Source organism: Macrobrachium rosenbergii, chromosome 40, assembly GCF_040412425.1.
Source record: "Macrobrachium rosenbergii isolate ZJJX-2024 chromosome 40, ASM4041242v1, whole genome shotgun sequence".
NCBI lineage: Eukaryota > Metazoa > Arthropoda > Malacostraca > Decapoda > Palaemonidae > Macrobrachium > Macrobrachium rosenbergii.
Genome location: NC_089780.1, coordinates 23,879,120 through 23,894,746, shown reverse-complemented (window position 1 = coordinate 23,894,746; position 15,627 = coordinate 23,879,120). Strand labels below are relative to the sequence as shown.

The 15,627-nt window shown below is 36.3% G+C and overlaps 2 protein-coding genes and 1 long non-coding RNA gene across 3 annotated transcripts; 2 read left to right on the top strand and 1 right to left on the bottom strand.

Moving 5' to 3' along the window:
- The first annotated feature begins 1,283 nt into the window (after positions 1–1,283).
- On the top strand, positions 1,284–4,681 carry LOC136826250 (uridine diphosphate glucose pyrophosphatase NUDT22-like). Its single transcript, XM_067083376.1, is given in 6 exon segments — positions 1,284–2,297; positions 2,955–3,148; positions 3,477–3,610; positions 3,707–3,842; positions 4,261–4,266; positions 4,269–4,681. Coding segments are annotated over 6 exon segments (1,029 nt in total). The 5' UTR covers positions 1,284–1,918; the 3' UTR covers positions 4,449–4,681.
- Positions 4,682–8,362: 3,681 nt separating this feature from the next.
- Positions 8,363–9,912, top strand: LOC136826251 (uncharacterized). The gene is made up of 2 exons (XR_010849563.1): positions 8,363–8,812; positions 9,377–9,912. It is a non-coding gene; the product is annotated as an uncharacterized lncRNA (long non-coding RNA).
- A 1,475-nt stretch (positions 9,913–11,387) lies between these two features.
- pen-2 (presenilin enhancer) lies at positions 11,388–15,139 on the bottom strand. Its single transcript, XM_067083375.1, has 3 exons — positions 14,982–15,139; positions 13,361–13,465; positions 11,388–12,099 (listed from the first exon to the last, which is right to left on the bottom strand). Exons 1-3 carry the CDS (start codon positions 15,040–15,042, stop codon positions 11,960–11,962), a joined length of 306 nt encoding a protein of 101 aa, XP_066939476.1. The 5' UTR covers positions 15,043–15,139; the 3' UTR covers positions 11,388–11,959.
- Between the last annotated feature and the right edge of the window lie 488 nt (positions 15,140–15,627).

The window sequence follows — 15,627 nt, the reverse complement described above, 5'->3', positions numbered from 1 at the left end:
ATAAGAGGTTTCTGTGACTCAGTATTGACAATACGTGTATCTTGTGACAGTGTTGGCGTTTTGTGGTTTTTCGTCTCATAACGTAGTCAAATGGCGACATCTGGCATCTCTCTGGCCACACTGACTACGACTGCATCTTGATTTGTAAAAAAGAAAATAAATAAATAAATAAGTAAATAACTAAATAAATAAAAATAAACGCACTTTATAACATTGCTTTAAATTTTGGTAATTAAGCTTTGATAAATGGAAAAAGCTACTATAAATAAAATACACAGAATATAATTTTTTAAACTTAATCCTTAAATAATAAAAATTCAAAGATGTATCAAAATTTGTAAAGTCGAATCGAATATCTATCTCCTACTGAAAGTCAAATTTGACAATTACGGATGCAAATCATGCGGATGCAATTGCAACGGCAACACGCGGCACCACTTCAGTTGTGAGAGTGACCAGTACAATCTGTAACACTGATAATGATAACATTATAGAAGTTACGCTCATTGTAACAAATCAAAAAGATATTTTTTCAAAAATGTTTCATGATCATGTGTATAAGGCGTTAGAAAAAGTACGTAACTTATTTTTTTATCTTTTCATAAATTTCTGATTTAGCATATGCAATTAATTTCTTTATAAAAGCCAAATTCGAGAAAATTAAAAAGTACACAAATAAAGATGGAAGGATTCACATGATATTAAATTTCTCCACCATGAGGCCTGGAGATTGATCTACATAGTCTGGAGAAGCTATGCCTATGTAAATCATCCTAATAATTACTGAAGTCAGCCAGGCATGATGTTCCCGCCACAGAAATACAGGAATAAGTTAATTTGGGGGAGGTGCCAGGTCTTAGTCACAATGAAGTTGCAGCCAACAGAGCGAACTCAAGGTGTCATGACACATCAATGCGTCCATTCAGCTGACCAGATTCCCAATAGCTTTTTTTATATTTATATTTTTTACGTTTAATTTATCTTAGGCTTTAAGGAAATGCTCTTTAAACTGCCTTTCATTTATTTGCGTTTATTCTTATTGTTTACACTATTAATTTACTGAAATATAGGATTAATGTACGTTAGAACTCAAGCAATGCATAGATATAGACCAATATCAGCTTGCGTTTTTAAAAGCACTTCTATCCAACTCAGATCATTTCATAATCGCATAATTGCATTTAAAGTTAAGTAAAATCAAATGACGTCTTATAATCAGATTGCTTTTATTCGACCTTCAGGGGTCGGTGCGTTTTAGCGACCGCTAGATTATACATTTTTCAAGGTCGCAGTGTCCACGGTCTGGGAATACAGTATAGCTAGACCGTGGCAATGTCTACGTGTTTCTAGTCTCGTATTCTCTCCATTTCTCCGAAGGCGTGGGCGTGATTTTAGGTCATCAAGGAAATCTTCCATTTTTTGTGTATGTCGCGCTTTAAATTTTGTAAACAAGTTCTGGAAGGAGGGGCGGACAGTTTATGATGAGTGGGTGAGTAAAAAAAAAAATTGGAAAAAAATACGGTTTGGTGAGAAATGTACAAGAGAAATTTCTTTAAGCGCTAACTACGAAATTCACACTTCAGCCATGATTTCCTTGCTTGACGACAATTTCGAATGAAGGAAATAAAACAAATTTTCTTACAGATTTAGCTATATATAAATGTTAACTGAATAATGGCTCTACGAAGCGGCACTTCACTGAAACTTCACGAGAATTGAGATTTTGAGCCGCCCGCCAATTCCGCCATCTTTGTTGCGTTGGCAAGTTCACAGGGAACAATGTGTTTACGTTGCTAAGAGCTGTTGTTTTATTCTTGGCTACTCGGGAAAATAACATCTGTGATTTAATTCAATCTTAGTTTGACTATTCACGGTCTTGAGTGATATAAAATACGATTGTTTATATTCATTTAAAAACATGACTTCGTGCTCGAAATACGTTGTGCAGACATTGGAAAATATTAAGCTCTTCAGACCTGCAAGTGGTGCCCTCTGTCGACAGCAACTGAAAACAAACTTCAACATCGAAACGTTTGCAAGAAAAAACAACCCAAATGTTGACAAACAAATAAATGACATTTGGAAGGAGAAAACGTCGGTGAATAATCGATTATTCAATGGGTCGAAATTCAGGCTCAGTAGGTGGTATATAGCCGAGGAAAACTGGGTCTTAGACGTCGGTCTAACGAATTATAAAGATCTTTGTGGTACTAATCATGCGCCCAATCGCAAGTCAATTGAAGAGACAGGATTAGAGGACTTTGGCGATTCGCAAGCGTATTTGTCTATGGCCATTGGTAAATATAATTTTGGCGCTTATTTTATACATTAACATATATTTCTTCCTTTTTACGTTTAATTTTAGCTGTAGATAAATGGTGTTTGAAAAATCCTAGAATTATGATCGAAAAATCCCCTCGTGATTTCGAGTAGAACGTAAATGTTAAAAGTATTTTTTTTTAATAAAAAATATTCCCCGTAGGAGGGGTAGTGCCGTCAGTGCACCTCATGCGGTGCACTGTAGGCAAAACTTAAGGTTCTTTGCAGCATCCCTTCGGCCTCTTGCTGCAACCTCTTTCGTTCCTTTTACCGTACCTCCTTTCACAATCTCCTTCTTCCTTCTTACTTTCCACCCTCTCCTGACAATTGATTCTTAGTGCAACTGGGAGGTTTTCCTCCTGTTACACCTTTCAAACCTCTTTACTGTCATTTTCCGTTTCAGCGCTGAATGACCTCATACGTCCCAGTGCTTGGCCTTTGGCCTAAATTCTATATTCAGTTCAGTTCAATAAAAATATTAATTTCATCCATATTTAAGAAAGGTTAATGTAATCTTATAATAACAGATTATATTTATTAAGTAATGGCCGTGATCTGAACTCCATATTTCTTTGCAATTTAATTCTACACAAATGATTGAAGAATCATTTTCTTCTTCTTCTTAAACTTCGTAGGCGTCGGCATTCTGCTCATGACATGCGATGACTGCCTGGTTGTTGCCCGCCGGGCATCGTGGACGGGCGAATACCCGGGCATGCTGGACAGGCCGGGAGGGCACCCGGAACCTGACCTGGTCCTGACACCCGAGGGAAAACTCAAACCAGACCTCCAAGGTCACCTTGGCGTAAATGACGCCGTCATGGACGAGGTGTGTTTCGCTGGGTGATGGACCTTAGAAAATGGGAATTTAGGCCTATATATGATTTAAAGTATTGGAGAGAATTAATATTAGCGATTTAAATAAAAGGAATATAGGCATCTTTTATGCATTGTGAAAAAATACCCCTCCCTCAGGTATTTGTTATGCTTGTGATGTTTCAATCTTGCCTCTATTCTCAATAGGACTCTACCTATATTTTGTTTATAATGGCTTCACTCTCTGTCTATAGTTACTATTTCAGGAATAAGCTGTCTATAGTTACTATTTCAGGAATAAGTGTCCTGCCATTTTTCCAAAGCACGCTTTTGCTCCCCAGATCTGGAACTCGGTGATACAAGAGGTCGAGGACGAACTCGGAATAAATAAAGGAAAGCTAGAGGACGTGAGATTCCTCGGCCTAACGGCCAACATCAGCCATGGTGGTAGACCATCTCTAGAATTCTTTGCCAGGTGAAACTTTTATCTTTTGTTCTCTCTGTATTTTATTAATCTCCTTTCTAAAACATTCTCATATAGATTAATCCTACAATTCACTTCACTCCCCAGGCTGAACATGAAGTCAGAGGAAGTTCGGGAAGTGTACAGTCTCGGAAAGCAGAGAGAAGCTGACGAGACTACGTCCCTTCATCTCATCCCAACGAGCATTTCAAATTTTTCCCGAAATTGCTTCTACAACCCGAAGGTATTTCGTACTCCTTCATCTTTGCCTCTCTTATTTTATTATTTTAATATTTTTTGCACTATGAGTTGCTTCATAAAACCTTGGTTACTCTAGAGGTTATTTTAGACGTTGCATGTAGGCCTAATGACTGAATTTCAACCGTCGATACTAAAGGAATGTTTCCAAAGTATATTTCATAACGACATGAAAATGCAGGGATATATTTAGAGGATACTTTTGACATTTATACAGTTCTGAAATAACTATGCACCCTCAACATTCTTTTATGACTTCCTGAGCGCGTGAGTGGCTGAATCAGCTGGCCGAAAGAATTTAAGGCTTGTCTCATCGAAAATAAGGATTCTCTAATATATATAAAGAAGGACTGCCTAATGTATATAATTATGTATATACACAATTGTATTTCCTATTACTGCAGACAACAGCGAGCTTGCGTCCTCCGAGGATGGTCCGCTGAAGGAAGAAGACGAAGTGGGAACAACAGAACTTAGCGACCTTCAACCTCAATCTTTAGACAGCCTCTCCGAAGCCAGAGCCGTTATCACGGAAGCGACGCCTGCTCTCAAAGCTAGTCTCATCTTTGCTCGGGCGCACCGTTTAATTTGATAGATTGATTGATTGTGAATGACCTGGCTTCGCACCTGTCAAAGCCCCTGGATCTAATGAAGAGTTGTTATTGTTGATATATCGGAAATAAACTAGTTATAAACAGTATCTACTTATTGTTCGTATATCAAAAAATGAAATAGTTATAAACATATTCAGCACATTATACCAGGTAGCCTACTGTGTTACTGTTAAAACAGAATAATTGTTTAAATAAAATATATATAGACAAATTTATATGTTTTATTACCTGTGCAAAATAAACTTCAACCAAAGTAATTTTTTTATTGCTAATGTGACAAGGAATAATAATAATAATAATAATAATAATAATAATAATAATAATAATAATAATAAATCATCATCATCATAATAATAATGATATTAATAATAATGTATGTGTGAACCAACGTCATCAAATGAAGGCTTTTAATTTCAATTAAATTTTTAAACTAATTTTTAACATAAATTTCTGCATTACGTAACAAAAAAATGAATAACGCCAGAAAAAAATAATAAATACATCGACCACTGATACCTAAAAAAAAAAAAAAGAATAATTACCGAAATTCACTTAAACCTTGTTATACTTTCTACCTTTCCAAAGTCTTAACTGTTCCTTTCACTATATATGGTCAATTTCGAAAGGTCCACTAAGGTCGTGTTAGACATGTGTTCAGGGTCAGATAACCGACCTTGTTTGAAAAACAACGATCCTGTTTAAGAATCTTCCGAGGTCATTCTACCCTTAGGAAGAGCTTTCGTGTTATCTTGAAAAAGATGGTTTTCCAGATATAGAGACAGAGAAAGAGTGGGGGAATGACTGAGAGAGAGAGACAGACAGACAGAAAAAGAGAGAGAACACTTAGATTTAGAGTAAATAAAAGACAAAAAGACAAAAAAAAACCAGGATAAAAGGTAAATGAAAAAAACTTTAAGGTTTTTTATCTTCTCTTTATTTAGAGAAGAGAAATGAAGGTAAAAAGTCTGAAATAATATAGAACCTTAAAAGTAATGATTTTATCTTCTGAAATGCGTAAGATTTGAGAGAGAGAGAGAGAGAGAGAGAGAGAGAGAGAGAGAGAGAGAGAACTCTCAAATTTACTGTAAGGTAAATGAAGAAAAAAAGTCTGAAATAATACAAAACCTTAAAAGTAATGATTTAATCTTCTGAAATGCGTAAGGTCTGAGAGAGAGAGAGAGAGAGAGAGAGAGAGAGAGAGAGAGAGAGAGAGAGAGAGAGAGAGAGAGAAATTTAAGGTAAATGAAGAAAAAAGTCTGAAATAATACAAAACCTTAAAAGTAATGATTTTATCTTCTGAAATGCGTAAGGTCTGAGAGAGAGAGAGAGAGAGAGAGAGAGAGAGAGAGAGAGAGAGAGAGAGAGAGAGAGAGAGAGAGAGAACTCTTAAATTTAAGGTAAATGAAGATAAAAAGTCTGAAATAATACAAAACCTTAAAAGTAATGATTTTATCTTCTGAAATGCAAGGTCTGAGAGAGAGAGAGAGAGAGAGAGAGAGAGAGAGAGAGAGAGAGAGAGAGAGAGAGAGAGAGAACTCTCAAATTTAGGGTACATAAAGCTAAAAAGTCTGAAATAATATAAAACCTTAAAAGTAATGATTTTGTTTTCTAAAATGCGCAAGGTGAGAGAGAGAGAGAGAGAGAGAGAGAGAGAGAGAGAGAGAGAGAGAGAGAGAGAGAGAGAGAGAGAGAGAGAGATCAAATTTAGGGTAAATAAAAATAAAAAGTCTGAAATAACATAAAACCTTAAAAGTAATGATTTTGTCTTCTCAAATGCTTAAAGTTTGAGAAAGAGAGAGAGAGAGAGAGAGAGAGAGAGAGAGAACTCTCAAATTTAGGGTACATAAAAATAAAAAGTCTGAAATTACATAAAACCTTAAAAGTACTGATTTTGTCTTCTCAAATGTGTAAGGTTTCAGAGAGAGAGAGAGAGAGAGAGAGAGAGAGAGAGAGAGAGAGAGAGAGAGAGAGAGAGAGAGAGAGAGAACTCTGAAATTTAGGATAAATAAAGATAAAAAGTCTGAAATAACGTAAAACCTTAAAAGTAATGGTTTTGTCTTCTAAAATCCATAAGGTTAGAGAGAGAGAGAGAGAGAGAGAGAGAGAGAGAGAGAGAGAGAGAGAGAGAGAGAGAGAGAGAGAGAACTCTCAAATTTAGGGTACATAAAAAGAAATAACTAAAAAAAAGTCTGAAATAATATAAAACCTTAAAGTACTGGTTTTATCTTCTGAAATTAAAGTAAGGTTTGAGAGAGAGAGAGAGAGAGAGAGAGAGAGAGAGAGAGAGAGAGACTCTCAAATTTAAGGTAAATAAAAATAAAAAGTCTGAAATTACATAAAAACTTAAAAGTAATGATTTTGTCTTCTCAAATGCAGAGAGAGGTTTGAGAGAGAGAGAGAGAGAGAGAGAGAGAGAGAGAGAGAGAGAGAGAGAGAGAGAGAACTCTCAAATTTAGGGTAAATAATGATAAAATCTCCAAAACAATAGCTCTTATAGTGATGATTTTGTCTTCCGAAATTCGTAAGGTCTGAGAGAGAGAGAGAGAGAGAGAGAGAGAGAGAGAGAGAGAGAGAGAGAGAGAGAGAGAGAGAGAGAGAGAGAGAGAGAGAGAGAGAGAGAGAGAGAGAGAGAGAGAGAAATTTAGAACTAAATAAAATAAAGATAAAATCTCTAAAACAATAGCTCTTATAGTGATGATTTTGTCTTCCGAAATTCATAAGGTCTGAGAGAGAGAGAGAGAGAGAGAGAGAGAGAACCCTTAAATTTAGGGTAAACAAAGATAAAGTCAGGAATAACAGATAGCTCTTAAATTTTTAAAAATTTTTATTTGCAAAGTTTAAGAGTCACAGTGTCTAGTTACCAAATCAGAAACCATTTCTTAAACCGGAATATAGAGTTTAGGCCAAAGGCTAAGCACAGGGACCTCTGGTGGTGTCATTCAGTGCCGAAACGGAAATTGAGATTAAAGAAGGTTTTCAACGTGTAACAGGAGGAAAACCTCGCAGTCGCATTGTGAAACAATAATTGTTAGGAGAGGGTTGACGAAAGTAAGATGGAATAAAGAGATTAAGAACGGAGGTATGGTATAAGAAATGAAAGGGTTTGCAGCTGGGGGCCGAAGGGACGCTACAAAAGGACATTAAATAATGCCTACAGTGCGCCAAGTGAGTTCAGTCTGTGCAGAGATGGCACACCAAAGACTGAAAACCAGTGAAAAGATGAGATGTTTGAGACACAATAGCTTCAGTTGTTTTGTAAAAGTAAAAAAAAAAAAAAAAAAAAGTTAACTACAAAATCCTACACTTGAGTTTCAAACGCCCACCCAGAATCCATCGTAGACAAATGGAACGAGAAAGTGCTGTTAAGTGGAGTCTAAAAACAGAACGTTTGCTGTGTTTGTTTTTTCCTCTCTCCTTTATCACAAGACTACATTAGCCTCGGTTGTAAACAGTGTCCCAGAAGCAAACCTTACGGTGATAAGATCAATAACCTGATTCTACCTGCTTCTTAAGCTTGAGAGAGAGATAGAGATACAAGCAAAAAAATCACCACACAGGTGAAAACAATAAGGTGTATACTACCTGCTTCTTAGGCCTAGAGAAAGAGAGAAAGAGAGAGAGAGTCTCCGGATGACAGAGAGATAAAAAGCAAAAAATCCCTAAACAGGAGAAAACGAAAACAATAAGGTGTATACTAACTGCTTCTTAGGGAGAGAGAGAGAGAGAGAGAGAGAGAGTTTCAGGATGATAGACATGCAAGTAAAAACTTCCCTACAAAGGAGAGAACAATGAGATGTATACTGTCTGCTTCTTAGGAAAGCGAGAGAGAGAGTTAGTTATAAATGATTTGTTTAACCAGACCTCTGAGCTCTTTTAGGGTTCTTCTCGGGCTGGAAAGAGGGAGAGAGAGAGAGAGAGTCTCCAGATGACAGGCAGAAACAAACCAAAATACCCTACACAGGGCTGATAGCATCTCTGACCTAGGATCACACCTGCTTAAGAAGATAGCAAAAGATAAGGCGTCCCTTTTTTGTTTAAAAGGCAGAGTCATGGTGTTGGTGGTGCTCAGTCTGTCTTGGAAGTTCACTGACTAAAGACTGAGCAAGAGAGAGAGAGAGAGAGAGAGAGAGAGAGAGAGAGAGAGAGAGAGAGAGAGAGAAACTATAACTTAGACCATTCCAAGTCAAAAGAATGGGCTTCAAGACTCACTCAGCTCTTCTCGCCCTTCTAATTTCTTTCCACCTGTCTTTCTCACAGCCTTCTGCAGGCCTATATCCCGAAGGTCCTGCCTCAGGACTCAGTGTGGTGCAGCCGTGGCAAGGTGATAACAACTATATTAGCAGTGAGTATGATTTATCATTGGTCAAAAAATATTCTTAGTGTCAAGATCACAAGAATGTTTTGTGAATCTAAAACTTTTCACCCCACAAATCTGGGGGAAATTTTCAATCAGATTTGTTGATTTACCACAAGAGAAGTTAAAGTGCAATATATACTCTCTCTCTCTCATAAATCACCATTTCTTCATTTTGTATAGAGGGAAATGTTAAATATCTTTTCCATGCAAGCAAAATTTTGGATCTTATCGGATCATTTTTTCTTTTTAAAACTCATAACACCTATTTGGCGAAATATAGGTTCATATTCTTATAAACAATTATTCTGTTTTGTTAATTACTGTATTTTCTTAATGTTTCATTGCGTTCAACTTTCAAAATGAATATCACCGTATGTATATATACATGTAAGATGAAACTGCATATCCTGTACGGTTTGCTATCGTAACTGGATTCTAGTTTTCGAGAAATTAAGAAACCAATTATACATGCGCATATGGGGTTTACTGCGTAACTCTTTGCAGGTATGATTTTCAACCAAAGTAACACTTTTTCCATTTCATTTTCAGATGAACAATATCTGCCAGTTGAGCACAAGGGGTACCGTCTAACAGCACAACTTCCCCCGAAAGACGCTTACATAATAGTCATCTCTTACGTCTTCCCACTATTCTCTTTCACTATTCCTCATCTCTAAGCTAAATGAACTGATGATGTAACAACATATAATATGTATTTGTAATAGCTACAATGACCTATTAACTTCTCAGTTTCTTCATATTAATATTTTAGATATGCTTGTCACTATAAAACCTTGACAAGTAGAGTATATCCAAAAGTGTACAGAAATTGAGATATTAGGACGTCAATGTGTCTACTAAAAATGTATAAATATCCGGTAAAAAAGTAACCAGTAGATTGTAATTAAATGTGTAATATTTTACAGTGAACAAGATACATTATTGGTGTTGTTGATAAGTTTACTGTGTCCTATTTTCATAGTCTGTTCTTCAAAATATTTTTGTGTATGTAGTGACACTGACAAGTTCAATAATAATTAGTCAACTTCAACGGCAAACTGTTGTAAATAAAATTGCTACCTTAATTCCTCTTATTTAACACTGTAATCTTGGAAAGGATAATACATGCACAACACAAACATCATCTTTCACATGTGAGAAATCTTCAGCAGACCATTTCATATTCTGAAAAGTTTTCAGTCTTTTCACAAGTAAAAAAAAAACTTTGATAAAACAGATTTTGGCCACTTCTGATTGTCTCAGTTGCCAATATGATCCAGTCTAGAGGTCCTGAACAGAATTCCTCAGAAACTTATCTTCCTGATACATTTATATGAAAGCTTTAAACCACAAGAAATCCACTGATAAAAACAGTGCCTGGAACCTGAATAAGGCAGACACCTTATCTTCCAAAGAACTTTCTTCTTTTCTCCTCTAGAAAAACAGTCCTTTCCTGAATGCCTTTCTCTTTGTTGAAGACAGCACATGGTTCTCCTTAGTTCAAGATCCAAGACATGCATCAGGGAATTCTTGACTGATTGGAAATCATGGATGGTAAAGTTACTTCAAGTTGGAATAACTTAAAGTACTGTAATTTTCTGTAGTGGGTACACGGAACAATTCCCAGTCTGTCATTCAAAAATTTTTCAAAACAAACCCAAAAACTCTCTTTTGTCTCTATCTCCCAGTGAAAGATGGGAGTAAGGTCATGGAATGGTGACACCTTTACGATATCACTTTCCTAAATCCACCTACTGCCTGCAGGAATAACTGGCTTAACAAAGTACTCTTGTAGCAGACAAGTAAAGGACATGACCAGAAGCAGAATTGGGGCTACACATAGTTAAGCAGCTCAAACGTTTTGAGCCAAGAGCAGGAATGCATCTGAGTCATGTGCACATGTTGTAGCCAATGTATAAAACCAAGAGAATCATGCACCAGTAATAACAGGTGTAAGAGTAAGCACAGGTGAGGTATGTGTCACTATCTCCAGATGAGCAACTCTCTTCTCAAACATAAATATGACAGTAAACTGGGTTAAACTGGCTCTCGTTTTGTAGACATTTGGAGCCGCACCGCATGAGGTGCACTGATGGCTCTAACCCCCTACGGGAGGGATTCTACCTGAAGCCGACAAATTTGAATTTCAACTGTGGCTAATTCTCATCAAGTACTTCTTACTCAGCATCAAGAACTCTTAGGAGTCTTGAATGAACTTTGATGGTTTTTATGCACAGCAGTACAGCAGAGCTCAGTTGCTGCCACTGTTGATATTTTTCAGTATTTCTGTTATCATATTTGCATCTGAGCAGGGATGGGAATCATTAGAATGTAACTGGATATGTCCGTGATAAACAATGCATGTTACAAATGAGAATCGGTATAATTCCAATTGAATACCCACACACTGGAGATTGATCAGACAACAAAGAAAAGCATTTTTGACAGGAATAAGTTAAAAATAAAGTATGTACATAACATTTTTAAAATTTGTCTAGCTTTACTCATTTTCATAACAAAGATGTTTCGAGGAGTAACCAGGAGGTCATAAAACATCAAGTAGACAAAGTTTTATTGAAGCTTCATATATAAAAGATGGTTCTGTATCTACAGACTATAGTGCATTGGGAATACAGTGCATTCTAAAATGCAAATGTCACTAGAATTTCCAAATGTAGAATTACAAAAAAATTACAGAAAAAATTAACACTTATGCTATGCATGCATCACCAAGATATACTGTAATCAACATTCATTTGCAGCATCCATTCAATACAACCAGCAAAACACCCTACCTCCTAAGAATGAAGGAAAGGCAATTAATACGGCACAATTGTTTAAATCATGGAATATGGGTACACAATAGTACAGAAGTCGTTAAAAGAATGAAGGGATTCATAAATGATGCTGCATCTTCTCAATCTCAATTATACAAAGACGTAATTATCTTCAGGTCCAAAGAATGTTAATAAACCAATTAACAACAACAGATAATCAGTAACTTATCTTACTAAATTAAAATAAGCCCTTAGGAACATCAAATGGAATGACAGAAACCACTCCGTAGAGGTCACAAGGAATTTGACATAAAATTAAAATATTATACAAAGGAGATCAAAAGAATTCAGCTAACTATGGAACTCCTTTTGGTATTATGAATGACATACGATCCGCCAAGGCACCCCATTCGCTGCGCATGTTTTGGAAGACTACGACCCACACTGCGAGTCCAATCAGCCATACCAATGCACCTATGCCCGATATGATCACATCTGTGGAGGATAACAGACTATATAATGAACACCGTACATAAACTAAATAGTGACAATCTACCTCACATTCTTATGGAGTTCATGAAAAAAAATTGCTCCCAGAGAAAAAAATCAACTTAGGAGGCTTTCTAATCTCATAATTATAAAGTATCTTTTTAATATACAAACTTAAAATTTTGACAAAGGTTCATATCTTGTTTGAACAACTTATAATTTCTACAATATTAAGAACTTGAAATATTCGTATATCTTATAAAAACATAATGGTTGACCAAAAGAGAATAAAAACTTTCATCCTTTTTTTCAGTAATCATGACCAACTGAACAATCAAATGCAATGAAAATGAAAGTATCATAACAATTAGTTCACAGTCACGTTGAGATCTATGACCGCACAAAAACCACACATTTTAACTAAAAGTGATATCCCTCTCCTTTGTGGGCCCTCCCTTCTGTACCCCCAAAAGCCCCAACACACAAATTTCAACAACTGAACCAGCTGTCACCACAGAATACACCTAAGTGAATATGAGGGTTTTGCACTCTCAGGAATAATTATACTTACGCATACCGCATCTAAAAAACCAGCAAAACAGCTGGAACATCCTTCTGTTAAAACCAGAGAACAGCCGGCTGTTGTTTTAATAAACTTTGTACTTACAGATCTGCTGACAAATCAGCAATTCTCATCAACGAGTAAATGCACACAAATGGACAAAACTCAGTGCATTCTGGGGAACTGCCATAACCAAATAATCAGCATGAAAGGATAATACAAGGATTATCAGTCAAGAAGAAGTAATTATTTGATGATCATGATGAAGGCGATACTATAGCAAGATTTTCTTTGAAAATGAGACTGCAGGCATGACTCAAACAACACGTGCATAGAAAATGACCAGTTCCCGCATAACCAAGACCTGGAAGCAAATTCGTAGGGGAACTCTTCTCTGGGACGTCTGAAGAAAACTGCTACTGAAGAATGGCTATTATTAAGTTATTAAGTTATGGGTTGTTGAAATAATTATATTTTAACTCAGATACAAATTGCCGATCAACCAGGCCAAAGAAGGACAATCTTTTATGCTGACATGCAACTGAAATTATCATTGTTAACACATACATCTAACATTAGAGCAAATATAGTGTAATTCATTACAGATACCTTACATTAAATCTAATGAAAAGAGAAAATTAATATACAAGTTCAACCTACATCTAACACAAAGGTAAACTTTAAAAAGTGCAAAAAAAAACTCACACTTGCGGATCTGTTTCTGCTCAGGGTAAGGGGGAGCCCAAAATGCTTCTCTGAGAAACCAAATCGCATTGACTGCCCACATGAACGGCAGGAGTGCAAAGCCAGCTGTGAAAAAAAAAAGAAAATTAATTTCAAAAATCAATAAACATCCACAGTGATATTATAAAACAAAAATATTACCTTGTTTATTTACAAAACAGCATGATAAGGGGTCTACAAACTCATGTTTGTACCTATACAACAATCCTTGCCTAAACCACAAACTTCAGCTGAAAATATTGCATTACATATAGTTTTTGGGTAGACAGGCCAAAAATTGTGCTATTATCTTAGTTTACAAATCATAGAATTAGCCATTTTGGAATCTTTGTAGTTATGAGCTAACTAAGCTAACCTAACCTATCAGTGGCCTGCACTATAGATACAACAGGTTATATTATTATTATTAAAAGACAAGTTGCAATCCTAGTTTGAAAAGCACAATGCTACAAGACCATAAATAAACTGAAAAAATAAAAGGAGGCTAAACAAGGCAAATAGCAAACTAGGTTAGGAATTGGGGTTCAAGTCATCCAGCTCAAGAAAAAAGTCTTGTAGACCTATTGGCACCTAGGCCTCCCACCACCATCGTCGACAACCATCTCCGGAGGCCGTCGTCCTATCCATCTCTTTTTGCTTAAGAAGAGGGTAAAGTTCGTTTCCAGTCTAAACTCCAATTCCACACGAGGGCTAGTACTAAACACGGCAAAACAGTGATTCATCTACACTGTTTTGCCGTATTTAGTACTAGCCCCTGGGGGTCAAATATATTTTGCTGTGTTTAGTACTAGCACCTAGGGGGTCAAATGTATTTCGCTGTATTTAGTACTAGCCCCTGGCGGGTCAAATGTATTTTGCTGTACTTAGTAATAGCCCCTGGGGGGTCAAATGTATTTTGCCATGTTTAGTACTAGCCCCTGGGGGTCAAATGTATTTTGCCATGTTTAGTACTAGCCCCTGGGGGTCAAATGTATTTTGCCATGTTTAGTACTAGCCCCTGGGGGTCAAATGTATTTTGCCATGTTTAGTACTAGCCCCTGGTGGGTCAAATGCCCCTTCAAATGTCCCCAAGTGCATTTTGCAAAACTGAAACTTAGTAAAAATCTTCAATTTATTTTTTATTATGATAAATATTAGTTTGCAAGAATTATGTATATCAAAATATTTTTTTCATTTAACTATGAAGCTTCGAAAGATATAAGAAGAAATCGAGTAGAGACGTTTGGACCGGAAACAAACATTATCCAATCTTCAAGTATCATCAAGAAAAAATATACAGAAAGAGATAAAAGAGGATAGGCCTACACCTGAGCAAATAAACAATAGGCCTAACCGAGAAAAAATCGTGGCCTAGGCTAAATTACCATCGCCTAGTCCTAGGATTACCAGACTCCTTTATCGGGGATTATTGTTACCATGCCTAATTAAATCTGACCTTTAACCCCGTCTGACAAATATATGCAACGCCTACCCCGAAACTGGACCTGTCAAAATACGCTTTGGAGGCCTATAGGCCTATCTACAGCACCCTATAATTACCCCAAATGGACGAAAATTAGTTCAATCAAGCTGCATATCTCACCCATATAATACTTCCGACATAATGTCAACTTCCGCTGGTTTGGAACTTTTTCTAAATTCATTTTCAGGAAATAAACCAGGAAATGAAAAATGTCAACACAAGTCACAGTGAATCACCACCACTGACGTCTATATTGTACCTAGATTGTTTACTGTCGAAGAAAGCTACGATGTCTTCGCCATCTTACCACTCCCAAAAGATACAGTACCTCATGACCACTTAAGTTCGGTACAGTATACTTTGTCTATTTATTACTCGCGTTAGGCTTCAATGAGACAGGGTGGTTTAGATTCAAGATTCTTCAATTTACAAAGTGTAAATGACTTATCAATGTTTGAGGTACTACAACAACTCCTTTGCAAAATTTTGCTATTTCTTTGGATATATTTTCCCTTAAACTTTATTAACTTTTCTAATGAACTATTCAGTATTAAAATAGATTCAATTTATTTATTATACTAGCATAACGGACAAATATATTACTTGTGAGCTTCTACTTATGTAGCCTACATGTATAACATGCAAGTTTGGTAAATGTTAATAGCTTTCTAATGCATCTGATTTGCACAAGCTTATTTGTGAATCTTCAGCGCAGGTAAAACAAAGTTTTAGTGGAATTTAAAACTGGACTGCTCAGCAGTATCAA

Bases quoted from the DNA above. Each gene is read 5' to 3' on its own strand.
- pen-2 (XM_067083375.1), bottom strand. From the start codon at position 15,042: ATGAATTTAGAAAAAGTTCCAAACCAGCGGAAGTTGACATTATGTCGG. The intron at 13,466-14,981 runs GTGAGATATGCA...TTTTTTTCACAG, and splicing joins ATGTCGGAAGTATTATATGG to CTGGCTTTGCACTCCTGCCG. The intron at 12,100-13,360 runs GTGAGTTTTTTT...TATCCTCCACAG, and splicing joins GCAGAAACAGATCCGCAAGT to ATGTGATCATATCGGGCATA.